This window comes from Bos indicus, chromosome 13 (assembly GCF_029378745.1).
Source record: "Bos indicus isolate NIAB-ARS_2022 breed Sahiwal x Tharparkar chromosome 13, NIAB-ARS_B.indTharparkar_mat_pri_1.0, whole genome shotgun sequence".
NCBI classification, from domain to species: domain Eukaryota; kingdom Metazoa; phylum Chordata; class Mammalia; order Artiodactyla; family Bovidae; genus Bos; species Bos indicus.
In genome coordinates, this window is record NC_091772.1 from 65,963,441 (window position 1) to 65,977,139 (window position 13,699).

The following is a 13,699-nucleotide window of genomic DNA, read 5'->3' on the forward strand; positions in this document are numbered from 1 at the left end:
AAAAAGAAGAAAAATCTATAACAGTTACTGAACTTTAGTTAATCTGCATGCTGCAGGAATTAGGGTATACTGATGTCTGAAATTTACTTTCAAATTTCAAGCTTTAAATAAATGAATAGAGGGATGGTAAGTAATAAATATGTGATAAAGCAAGTCCAGCAAATGCTAGAATTTAGGTATATAGGTTTCAACTGTTAAACTCTTTTAACATTGCTGTTTATTTTCAACACTTATCCCTAAAACATGAAAAAAATTCTAAAAAAATTAAAAATAAGAAGTGAAGATTTTCAAAATAAAGATGAGTTGCTTTTGGAATTGCAACCAAAAAAAGGAGGGCTCATGGGATCCTATTCCTTCAAGGTCGTGTTATTATTAAGGACAATAAGGATCATATGACTGCTCAGAATAACATGCAAGAAAAGTAAGATGATTTCTGGCTCAAATGACGAAAGTGGAAAGGCAGTATGCTTATTCTTCTATATTCTGACAGTTAAAGCATAAAAACGTGACCTAATTTCTTTTCTGGGATTTTTGGCATTGTGACAACATCCAAGCAAGTGAACAGTGAACTCATCTCACTGAACAGGGTAAAAGCCAGTTTCAGTGTTCTAGTCAGCATGTTCATTCATGGTGAGCAAGAGCTATGTACAGACACGTGGAGTTATGACCTCATTAAGATGTATGATATTTGACAGTTTGTCAGTTAACCCAAAAGTGTATAAAGTCCAAAATTCATTTTTGTTTTTAACTGGAAAGATAATTTAAATGTAACATACTGTTATAGGATAAATGGTTAGGATTGGTCTCTGAGGAAGACTGAAGATGATTTTTTAAAATACAGCATCATTTGCTTCAGTATGAGTAAAAGTTTAAAAATAACTATCTGTAGGTTGCTTAAATTCTCTTATAATCTCTTTTTCCATTTCCAGCCACAGAGAAGGCAATGGCACCCCACTCCAATACTCTTGCCTGGAAAATCCCACGGAGGGAGGAGCCTGGTAGGCTGCAGTCCATGGGGTCGCTAAGAGTTGGACACGACTGAGCGGCTTCACTTTCACTTTTCACTTTCATGCACTGGAGAAGGAAATGGCAACCCACTCCAGTGTTCTTGCCTGGAGAATCCCAGGGACGGGGGAGCCTGGTGGGCTGTGGTCTATGGGGTCGCACAGAGTCAGAAACGACTGAAGCGACTTAGCAGCAGCAACAGAATGAAGTCAATGTCAGGACAGTCTCTTAGAGGAAAACATAAAAGAAAATGCTGTTCTGAGGGGGGAAGAGCTAAGATGGCGGAGGAGTAGGACGGGGAGAACACTTTCTCCCCCACAAATTCATCAAAAGAACATTTAAACACTGAGTAAATTCCACAAAACAACTTCTGAATGCTGGCAGAAGACATCAGGCACCCAGAAAAGCAACCCAAGTCTTCAAAAGGAGGTAGGAAAAAATATAAAAGACAAAAAAAGAGACAGTAGAGGGAGGGACAGAGTTCCGTCCAGGGAAGGGAGTCTTAAAAAGAGAGAAGTTTCCAAACACCAGGAAACCTTCTCACTGCCGAATCTGTGCCGAGACTTGGAAGCACAGAGGGCAACATAACAGGGAGGAAAAATAAATAAACAATTAAAACCCGCACATTTTGAGCCCTACGGTAACTCCCCCAGCGGAGAAGCAGCGCAGACGCCTGCATCCGCCATTAGCAAGCGGGGGCTGGGCAGGGAGGCGCGGCGCGGGCTGCATCGCAAGGATCTGGCCTGAATACCCTGAGCGCTATCTGAGTGAAATAATTTGGGCTAGCAAACCAGACTGTGGGATATCTACCACGCAAAAAGCCAGCCCTAACCTATGACACCACCAGGCCCGCGCACAGAACAAAGGACTGAACAGAGATAGCCGGTGGCAGACCACACCCCTCCGGTGATAGGCAGCCAGAGCTGGAAGGGGACAATCGCAGCCCCAGAGAGACATCATCTGTAAAACTGTAAGCAGGCTTCTTTGCTAACTAAAACTTCTTGGGGGTCTGGACGGTCAATATCTGCCTGAGAAGGTGCGCCGGTGCACACCTAGATAACCCAGCGGCAGGGAGGCGGTAAGTCACAGCAATCCCGCGCGCCAAACACCTCATCACCTGAGCTGCTTGGATCTGGGAAGGGCACAAAATGCAGGCCCAACCGACAGTCTGCACCTCTGAGGACTACCCGAGTGCCTGAACCTGAGCAGCTTGGACCTGGAAGTGCAGGCAGCCCAGGGCCGGCCACGGATGGTTCCCATCGGAGCAACCTAGAGCCTGAGCAGCGTGGGCAGGGAGGCTACACGCGCCGTGAACAGGGGGCAGACCCAGTGTGGCTGAGGCACTGTGAGCACACACCAGTGTTATTTGTTTGCAGCATCCCTCCCTACCTCCCCTCAGCGCAACTGAACAAGTGAGCCTAAAAAAAAAAAAAAAAAGTGTCCTCCACCGTCCCCTTTGGCTCAGGGCGGAAACCAGACACTGAAGAGACCAGCAAACAGAGGAAGCTATAACAGAGGGAACCGCCTTAGAAGCTACAGGCAATAGATTAAAACCCTGTGGTTAGTACCAGCTACACAGGAAGGGGCCTGTAGATCTTGAGAATATAAATCAGACCAAGGAACTAGCCAAAAATGAACTGAACCCGCAATACTCACAACAAAACCAGAGAAAGTCCTAGATATATTTTTACTATTTTTATGATCATTCTTTTTTTTTTTATTTTTTAATTAAAAAAATTTTTTTTAAGTCTTCTATTATTCCTTTAATTTTCACTTTTATAACCGATGACTTTGCAAAAAAAAAAGAAGACCCCATTTTTTTTAAAGCAAACTTCATATATATATTTTTTATAATTTTTTTGACCTTTTTTTTTCCTTCTTTTCTTTAACATTGTATTTTTGAAATTCCAAACTCTACTCTAGATTTTTAATTTTAGCTTTTTGGTATTTGTTATCAATTTTGTACCTATAGTTGTTTTTTTTTTTTACAATTTCTGTGACCCTTTTTTATTGTCTCTTTTTCTTTTTCTCAGTTTCTTTCTCTTCTTCTTTTAAATAACACTGTATATCTGAAATTCCAAACTCTACTCTAGATTTTTAATTTATGCTTTTTGGTATTTGTTATCAATTTTATACCTGTATTTTCTTTATAATTTATGCAAATTTGTTTGTTCTTGTTTGTTTTTTTTTCTTTCTCTTCTTCTTTTTTTAACATTGTATTTTTGAAATTCCAAACTCTACTCTAGATTTTTAACTTTTGCTTTTTGGTATTAGTTATCAATTTTGTACCTATATTTTCTTTATAATTTTCACGACCTTGTTTGTTTTTGTTTGTTTTTTCTCTCTTTCTTTTCCTTCTTCTTTTCTTTAACATCGTATTTTTGAAATTCCAAACTCTACTCTAGATTTTTAATTTTTGCTTTTATGTATTTGTTACCAATTTTGTACCTTTAAGAACCCAATCTTCAGTACCCCTTTATCACTAGGGAGCGAGATTACTGGCTTAACTGCTCTCTCTCTTTGGACTCTCCTTTTTCTCCACCAGGTCGCCTGTGTCTCCTCCCTAACCCCTCTCTACTCTACCCAACTCTGTGAATTTCTGTGTGTTCCAGACAGTGGAGAACACTTAGGGAATTGATTACTGGCTGGATCTGTCTCCCTCCTTTTCATTCCCCCCTTTTATCCTCCTGGCCACCTCTGTCACCTTCCTCCTTCTTCTCTTCTCTGTATAACTCCGTGAACAACTCTGAGCGGTCCAGTTGTGGAGTGCACATAAGGAAGAGATTACTGGATAGCCCACTCTCTCCTCTATTGATTCCACCTCATCTCATTCGGGTCACCTCTTACTCCCTCCTCCCTCTTCTCTTCTCCATATAACGCTGTGAACCTCTCTGGGTGACCCTCACAGTAGAGAAACTTTTCATCTTTAACGTAGATGTTTTATCAATGGTGCTGTATAGAAGGAGAAGCTATGAAACTACTGTAAAAATAAGACCGATAACTGGAAGCAGGAGGCTTAAGTCCAAACCCTGACTCCAGGGAGCTCCTGACTCCAAGGAACATTAATTGACAGGAGCTCATCAAATGCCTCCATACCTGCACTGAAACCAAGCACCACACAAGGGCCAACAAGTTTCAGGGCAAATACATTATCCCCTGTAAGTAATTTTGTCATCAATCCAACCCAGATGAATTAACAAGAAAAAAGTAAACTCATTTGTCACATTATAAACTGCAAATATTTGATGGACACAGTGTTCTCAGTATATAAACATTTGATACATAGAATCACCATTTCCCTTCTAACCTGTAGTTTAGGTATGAATGGAAAGTGCCTAAAAAGTTACAAGTGTAATGGGGACTCTATTAATTGCCTGAAGGTGAAAGTGTTAGTTGCTCAGTGGTGTCTGACTCTTTTCCATCCCATGGACTGTAGCCTACTAGGCTCCTCTGTCCACAGAATTCTCCAGGCAAGAATACTGGAGTGGGTAGCCATTCCCTTCTTGAGGGTATCTTCCCAACCTAGGGATTGAACCCAGGTCTCCTGCATTGCAGGCAGAGCCTTTACCATGTGAGCTACCAAGAAAGCCCATATATTAACTGCCTGCTGCTGCTGCTAACTCGCTTCAGTCATGTCCGACCCCATAGATGGCAGCCCACCAGGCTCCCCCATCCCTGGGATTCTCTAGGCAAGAATACTGGAGTGGGTTGCCATTTCCTTCTCCAATGCGTGAAAGTGAAAAGTCAAAGTGAAGTCGCTCAGTCGTGTCCGACTCTTAGCAACCCCATGGACTCCAGCCTACCAGGCTCCTCCGTTCATGGGATTTTCCAGGCAAGAGTACTGGAGTGGGGTGCCACTGCTTACACCTGTATAAAAAAAATTTAGCAGTGATGGAACAGGAAGCTGATCTTGTGGTGAGGCCACTCAGCTTCTGCCATTCTCTCGTTTCAGAAACTCTAGCCTTCTCACTGATTCTATCACTTTGTTTTTAGTTAAGCAGAGTCAGTTTCAGGATTTGCAACTAAGAACTCTTAACTGGTATATACTTTTTGGTTTACATCTTTTGCTTTACTGATCTTAAACTTTCCCACATTAAAGAATCAGTTATGACACCTCACCCCTCTTCCTTCCCACCCTAAGTTGTTTGTTTCTGCTGAAGTGCACAGAAATGTCTTTGGCATCCTGTTTTGCAACAAAAATTATGTTAAATGAGCAAGTCAGCTTTTTGGTATTGGTCTGGTTTTATGAAAGTGTAATTAAAAGTGTAAGTCATGTCCCACTCTTTGCAACCCTATGGACTATACAGACCATGGAATTCTGCAGGCCAGAATACAGGAGTGGGTAGAGCTGGTCCCTTCTCCAGGGGATCTTCCCAACCCAGGGATCAAACCCATATCTCCCACATTGCAGGAGGATTCTTTACCAAATAAGCCACCAGGGAAGCCAAATTGTATTTGAAGTTAAAAATAATTAATATTGAGCACTTAGGTTACCCTGGTAGTTCAGCTGGTAAAGAATCTACCTGCAATGCAGGAGACCCCAGTTAGATTCCTGGGTCAGGAAGATCCCCTGGAGAAGGGATAGGCTACCCACTCCAGTATTCTTGGACTTCCCTGGTGGCTCAGTCAGTAAAGAATCTGCCTGTAATGTCGGAGACCTGGGTTTAACCCCTGGATTGGGAAGATCCTCTGGAAGAGGGCATGGCAACCCACTCCAGTATTCTTGCCTGGAGAATCCCCATGGACAGAGGAGCCTGGCAGGCTACAGTCCACGGGGCCACAAAGAGTCCGACAAGACTGAGCGACTAAGCACAGCACAGCACTTGTGTGCCAAGTACTATTCCAAGTGCTATATGCTTCACTGCAGCATCACAACTAAACTACATGCTAGGTATCATTACTCCCACTTTATAGATGAGGAAACAAGGTTCAGAGAGGTTAAATAACTTTATCAAGGTTATCTTGTTAGTACAAAGCAGAGATAAAACTCAAATCCAGTAGTATACAATCACTTCAGAAGCTAAATACACTGGAATGTTTGGAAAATAACCCATCTGCAATCCAGGGAAAGTTTACACGGTTTCTGAGATGGACCACCTATGTTACCTTCTACTTCTTACCTGTCAGCTTAGTGAAGGCTTCCATGTCATCAATTGCTGTAGAAATGTGATACTTTCTTCCTGCAGAACCTGTTATCTCTATGTGATCGTCTGCTTTGAGGAAGGCATCTGTAATCCTAAAGATCATTTTATAAAGGTTTATGTTTATGAGGAAATTGAATATTTGCTTTATGCTTTACTTAAAATTTAGGAAACCTCTCTACTTTTAAGAAACAAAATCTTGAGATACAATGTTCTAAAGGCAACTGCTTTTCAGACTTATAGAGAACAAACTAGTGGTGATCAGTAGGCAGAGGGACGGGGGCAGGTGAGGGAGTATGAGGTATAAACTACTAGGTATAAAATAAGCTACAAAGATACACTGTACAATGGGGAATGTAGTCAATATTTTATAATAGCTATGAATATAATCTTTAAAAATTGTGAATCACTATATTGTACACCTGCAACTTACAATTAAAACAAACCAAAAAAAGACAATTGCATCTCAACCATGCTAAGTAAGTCCACGATAATTTGTGGACTGTAATATTTACTGTGCTCTAGGCATTACTACAAAGCTTTAGATACATCATCATATTTAATCTTTCTATCAGTAACACAGGTGTAATCAACCTATATTATATAGACATAGAAATTGAGTAATTTTCATTTAATCAAGTTAGGAAGAAGCAGTACCAGACTGTTCCTAGATCTCTCTGAGTCTCTGCATTGAAAACAAACAAACAAAAAAAAACTCTTAGCCTTCTCCGCTTACCAAAGTAACAGCCATACAAATAGGAGAAAGGATTCTAACTAGTCTGCTCATGACAAAAGATGAAGAAAAAAGCAGAAAGTAAATTTTCTCAACACAAATGTAAACATGAACAGTAAAAGCTTAAAAGAGATTCATTTAAAACTATTTTAGGGCCACAGAATTAACTTGACTCATACCCCACTTTTGGAAATTCCTCATGAGGTCTCTGAGTCACTTAGGGACCTAGTTGTACTTTTCTGCTTTGGTTCTGACTGGATCAGGGAGAAGTAAAATTTCTGTGGTGGTGGTTTAGTCACTCAGATGTGTCTGACTCTTGCGACCCCACGGACTGTTACCCGCCAGGCTCCTCTGTCCATGGGATTCTCCAGGCAAGAATACCGGAGTGGGTTGCGATTTCCTTCTCTAGGGGATCGTCCTGACCCAGGAATCGAATCTGGATATCTTGCATTGCAGGCAGACTCTTCACTGACTGAGCTACGAGGAAAGCCCGAAATTCCTGTAGGTTTTACTGTTTTCTACTAATGTTGATAATTGACAGGGTAGGGAGAGACATTAATCTTCAAAATTCATTTTTGTCATTAATTTCAGAGTGTCAGTTATCCATATCTCATTTCTCACCTCGATGATTAATATCTGGTACCTAAGTGACTACCTGTGTGGAGATCTAAGCCATCCCAGGGTAGCCTCTTCCTATCTAGCCTAAACCCCCTCTTCTGCTTGAGTCTATCCTCTTTAACACTCACCTCTAAATTCACTTTATGCTAGTTTTTGTTTTGTTTAAGGGAACCATTTTAGATTTGTTCACTTAAACTTTACTTGAATTTATTTAGAAATCTCAACTTGACCCAAGTACGATACTCTAGTAAAAATCATGGAAAATTTTATAGGAAAATAACAATCAAATTTCTTACATTGTATCAATGATGTTGCCAACTTTGTGTTGATAAGCTCTGCGGTGCAAACAGTTGCGTGTGTGGAACATGTCATACAGGTTTCCAACCTCCTGCAGAAAGAGGTGAAACAAACATTAAGGTAGGATCAGATTAGGTTCCCTTGTTAGTAGACAGCATATAAGTCAGGAAAAAGGGATGGTGGCATAAAAGAAGACTGGACACAGGTAAAATTCATCAAAACCCCTAAGACTCCCAAGAAAGAGCAAGGAAGACTCATAATACTACTTATCTGCAACTTTTATTCTTAGTAAACCAAAATCTACTGAGCATCTTAACTCTGCGATGCATTCTGTTTGAGGCATCTTAAATATATTTTTTAAATTTCCCAATAATTCTAGAAGTTAGGTATTCTTCTTCTAATCTTCATTCTGAAAAGAAAGACTTTGTATAGTATAGCACTGTTCTATTCTTTAGTTATATGACTAACCTAGCAGGGAATTAATGATTATAGGATTATAACTACTATGAAACATACAATACAGTGATTAAGGACAAGACTCAAGCCAAACTTCCTGGATTGAAACTCCAGTTCTGCCATTAACTGTATGCCTTCTTTGTGCTTCAATTTGCTTATCTGTTAAATGGGAAAATAACAGTTTCTATCTTACAGGATTGTGAAGATTGAGTTAATCCTCTAAAGCACGTTAAACAGTGCTGAGAACAAGACTCAGTAAATGTCTACTGTAGACAGTAGACCATACAGGAGAAGTGAAAAGAGCTTTAAAATACTTACAAATGCTAAGCACGAAGTAAAGAGATAGATAATTTACCAGGTAGTGATTTTTCCAATTTACTGAAAGGGTATTTCTAGACTTCAAGCTAAGAATCACACCTTCCTTATTGTCCTCTGACATAGCTTACCTTTTCTCTAGTACAAATATGCTTCATATTATCTACTTCACAGACACGGGCAAACTTAAGAAAGCGCTTGTAATCAAAGCTATTTTGGATTCCAAGATGATGGCAGTCCCTGGAGAGATTCCCAAGCAGAGAGATGAAATTTTTCAGCAAAGGAAACCATACCTTAAATATCAATACTAAATTTATATAACGGTTTTATTTTGCTTGCTTATTTACTTAAATAAAAATTGTATCTATTTAAAGTATACAAGATTTCTAATCAATTTTTCTGAAGTGTTCAGTGCATACCTGGCAAAATAATCCCATTTGTCCACATCAATGCCATTTCTTTTATTGGCCACTATCTCATAAAGGAAGCTTTTTTCTTTAGGACGCCCTTTATAGAGCCACTGGAAGAGAAGAAAACCCACTGAAAGTTATAGAACAGGAGATAAATCTATTTATAAGCAAAGCAAGTGTATTAACCCGAAAATTATAAACAGATATTTGAATGCGAATGTTAGGTAAGTGAGAAGGTTCTACTCTTTTTTCCTTCACTTAATTCCCAAATTAGTAGAAAAGGGAAAGAAATGCTAGAAATGCTAAAATATGATATCCTGTTAATACTAAACCTAGTGCCTTTGGAAGGATCCTAATTCTATTACACTTAGATAACCAACAAGCTTTCTTGTTTTCTTGGTTTAAAAGATTTTTTAAAATATTAAGATCTATTTATAAACTAGTAAGAATGTTTCTTATATTCGAATGCTTAAATTCAGGAGTGAAAATTCTTGGAGCTCTGTGTTTTTTTTCTGGCTGCGCTGAGTGATCCTGGGGATCCTAGTTCCCCAACCAGGGATGGAACCTGGGCCCTTGGCAGTGAAAGCGCCAGAGTCCCAGCCACTGGATCACCAGGGAATTCCTAGGAACTCTGTTTTTTGGAGATAGGATATTTGCTGTAAAATCCTCCTATTTATCTTATACCTTACAAGTAGATTTGTGTGTTTTAAGGAAAAAAAGACTAAAAAACACTCAGGGAAATTCTTTTTCCTAATTAAAAGAAAAAAGATCAAAAAGGAAACAAATCATACTTCCCTCTGAACTAATTCAACTTTTTTTTCTAGGTCTTCACATATCTAAATAATCCAAACATTAATTTTAATGGGTAAACAAGACACATACTTTCAGAACTAAGTTACTTTAGGCTTCTATATAAAATTCTGCATACATATTCATTAAAAATATTAATATGTGTATTTTAATTTGGGGGATAACTTCTAAAGAACTCAGTTAAGAGCTGGAAGAACTATATAAGCCTTTTATTTTTTGCACTAAACAGTAGAAATGTATCACATATTTTATCATTTAGTCTCCTAAAATAGCAAAATGTCACCCCTTCAAATACAAATCTGAAGGAACCAAGAGAAGACGAGATGAAAAGAACCAGTCGGTTTAAATTAGGTTGTACACAAATTTACCTTTGAAGCATCTTTGATGGGTGATTCAGGTGGTCCTGTAATTTGTTCCTTGATAAACAAAATATCTTCTTCAGGGATGAGACCATAGTATTTCATGACATCTTGGAGTCCGTTAGAATTGATGAGGTGCTCAAACATCATAACTGAGCCCTGTTCATGCTAGGAAAAGGCAGCAGTATGGTTTGTTACAGACTCTAGTCCATCAGGGACCCCTGATTATTCAAATTACTCTTGGCTCCCTGGTAATTCAGAGATAAAGTTCTAATGCACGTTAATGACCCAGTTTTCAACTACAGTCCTCCAGATATTTAAAAAATATCTGTCAAATTTGTCTATATTTTACCAGTCTACAAAACCTTATAATCCAGGTGCATCATTATTTGATAAATATATTTAATGAGATATAAGATTTATAATACGTATGTATTATAGAGCACAGCTGAATACTACCAGATTTTAAGGATAGAACACCTTTTTGTTTGTTTGTTTTTGGTGAGCTTCATGGTTTGCAGAATCTTAGTTACCTGACCAGAGATCAAACATAGGCCCTTGCAGTGCAAGCGCCAAACCCTAACCACTGGACTGCCAGGAAATTCCCAGTAGAATACCATTTTAATGAATATTACTATAAAATTTAGTTCTATAGTATCATCAGCTTTGGAATTTGTGAAGCTACAAGTTCTATTAGCATTTCCATCTAGTGGTGAAAAGGGGTAATTCCAAACTTGGAAGCAAAAAAAAAAAAAAAAAGGTGTCCGGATGTTCCAGAGATCTGAAGTTAAAATCTGGGCTGGAATCTCAAACTATAGACTCATTTTACTCACAGTCTCTGGTCAGTCATTTGTAATTGTTACAAAGAACAAATGGCCCCCTGGAGGGCCTCTGCTTTTCTAAGAACTGTGATAGGACAGATCTTTGCTAAGAGCTGTTCTCCCTTACCCTACTGCTCTCCACCCCGGTGCCCTTTCCCAATAAAATCTCTTGCTTTATCAGCACATGTGTCTCCTCGGGCAACTCATTCCCGAGTGTTAGACAAGAGCCCAGTTTCGGCCTTGGAAGGGGTCCCCCTTCCTGCAACAAGTTTGACTATAAAGAAAGCTGAGCCCCAAAGAACTGATGCTTTTGAACTGTGGTGTTAGAGAAGACTCTTTAGAGTCCCTTGGACTGAAAGGAAATCCAACCAGTCCATCCTAAAGGAGATCAGTCCTGAATATTCATTGGAAGGACTGATGCTGAAGCTAAAACTCCAATACTTTGGCCACCTGATGTGAAGAGCTGACTCATTTGAAAAGACCCTGATGCTGGGAAAGTTTGAAGGCCGGAGAAGAAGGGAACGACAGAGGATGAGATGGTTGGATGGCATCACCGACTCAACGGACATGAGTTTGAGTAAACTCCGGGAGTTGGTGATGGACAGGGAGGCCTGGCGCAGTCCATGGGGTTGCAAAGAGTGCAACAAGACTGAGCGACTAAATGGAACCGAACTGAACTTCCTGAAGGTATTGGATTACCACCAAAAGCAGGCAGATGTTAGAGAGAACTAAACACTTGGAAGAGAAAAGTTCTAGTTCTTCTTTGTTGTGGGCAACATTCCAGTTCTTTTATGGCTTTTAGCCTGAGGGAGGCCCTAGGGCAGGAGAACTGGAAAGAATCTATTCTTTTTACTAGGTGAAAGAAGCAGAATACTTCATCAAAATTTTAAATTTTCTTTCTGAAAAGCCACCTTTGTTCAAGAAATGAACTAAGACTTTCCTGGCAGTACAGTGGTTAAGACTGCCTTCCAGTGCAAGGTGTGTGAGCTCAATCCCTCATCAGAGAGCTAAAATCCCACAGGTCTTGTGGCCAAAAAACAGAAAACAAACAAACAAACAAAAAATCCATGAAATGGAAGCAATATTATAAAAAATTCAATAAAGACTTTAAAAGTGGTCCACATTAAAAAAAAATCTTAAAGAAATAAATTGGTAATTGGTAAGTCAGAGAAAAAATATCCATAATACATGTATCTGACTATATATATGTATTTATTCAAATTGATAACTAAAAGGTAAATATTCAATTTTTTCTAATGGGTAAATGGAAAATCTCTTTACAAAAGATTATTTATCAGTGACAAAGTACAGGAAATGGGAAGTTAACACACAAAGAGAATGCCAAATAAAAAAGGGAAAATCCCACAAAAGACTATTTCACACTCAATAGAAAGAATAACCAAAAATCTAAATGTTGGTAAGGCCATGGAAGAACAGGTACTCTCATACTGCTGGCAGAGTGTAAAATGGGGAAGGTCTGGTAATTTCTTATAAAGTTAAAATATGCATCTACTTGATGACCCAGCAATTCTACTACTAGGTAAGGAGAAATGAAACTAAGACAAATGAAAATATTTTCCACAAAAATTGTGTATAGTAACATGTACAACATCCTTATATTTGTAATAGCCCCAAACTGAAAACAACCCAAATTCTACAAAAGGAGAAAAGATAAACAAATAGTGATTTATTCATACAATGGGCTATTACCTCAGGGACAAACAATATGAATACAAACAGGACAAAACAGTACCTATTACAGGATTCTACTTTTATCAAGTCTAGAAACAGGCAAAATGAATCTGTTTATAAAAGTTAGAAGGTGATGATGATGGGGAGGGTAGGAACTGACTAGAAAGAGTCACACAGGAATTCTCCAGGAAGATGAAAATATTGCACATCTCAACTTGAGTAGTGGCTGCATGGATGAATACACTTGTCAATACTCACTGAACTATACAATGATGATCTGGACAACATATTTAAGATGAATTATACCTTTCTAAAAATGAGAGAATAAATAGTGGTTGACATGTAATGAAGTGTTCAGGATGTAGTGATATCATCTTCTGCTTCAAATATAGTGCAGCCAAAAATGGAAGATGACCTACCTTTACTTCTCAAAAACTGATTCCAGAAAAATGGGTTAGCTACCTGCAAATCTGTAATTATACAAAGAACTTAGTATAGAACTTACTTTATGGTCACACAAAATGAATCAAAGCCAGAGTCAGCCTTTGATTTTTTATTTTATACTAGTATGACAGAGTAGAAAGAGCATTAAATTAGCTGCTGGTTTTCTAGTGCTGGCTCTATCATTTCACAGGCTTTGTGATTTTTGGTGCATCAGTACACCTCTGGGTTTCGAGTTCCTTTACACTTACAAAAATGGAGATAATGATTTCCTCCTTAGAGACTGCTGTGAGGATCAAATGAAAACAACACCCTGAAAAACTGTAACAGGAATTATACTATAACACAGTAGTCACTGCTTAGTCTTTATTTTACTAAATATTGAATATATGGATACATACCGTCCATTTTATCTCTGGTCGAGCAAGTGGAATAAATCTTCCATCAAACATATGAGAAAATGGCCCATGACCTTAAAAACAAAAGCTGCCTTAGAACAGAACACTGTAAATTGGTGGAAAGGAAATTTTTTTAGTTAAATGTGAATATCAATGGAAATTAATAATTTATAATCACAAAAAAGGAACAAATTGTTCCTTCC

The 13,699-nt window shown here is 38.7% G+C and overlaps 1 protein-coding gene across 6 annotated transcripts in view; it reads right to left on the bottom strand.

The window, feature by feature from the left end:
- SAMHD1 (SAM and HD domain containing deoxynucleoside triphosphate triphosphohydrolase 1) overlaps positions 1–13,699 on the bottom strand; it is a 67,310-nt gene that overhangs the window by 28,852 nt on the left and 24,759 nt on the right. For all 6 annotated transcript variants that reach the window (XM_070801630.1, XM_019972377.2, XM_019972376.2 and 3 more), the window contains exons 6-11: positions 13,500–13,570; positions 10,154–10,312; positions 8,985–9,085; positions 8,697–8,805; positions 7,794–7,885; positions 6,126–6,241 (exon numbers count right to left, since the gene is read on the bottom strand). In XM_070801630.1, the coding sequence (XP_070657731.1) occupies positions 6,126–6,241; positions 7,794–7,885; positions 8,697–8,805; positions 8,985–9,085; positions 10,154–10,312; positions 13,500–13,570 (648 nt within the window). The remainder of the gene's footprint in view (positions 1–6,125; positions 6,242–7,793; positions 7,886–8,696; positions 8,806–8,984; positions 9,086–10,153; positions 10,313–13,499; positions 13,571–13,699) is intronic.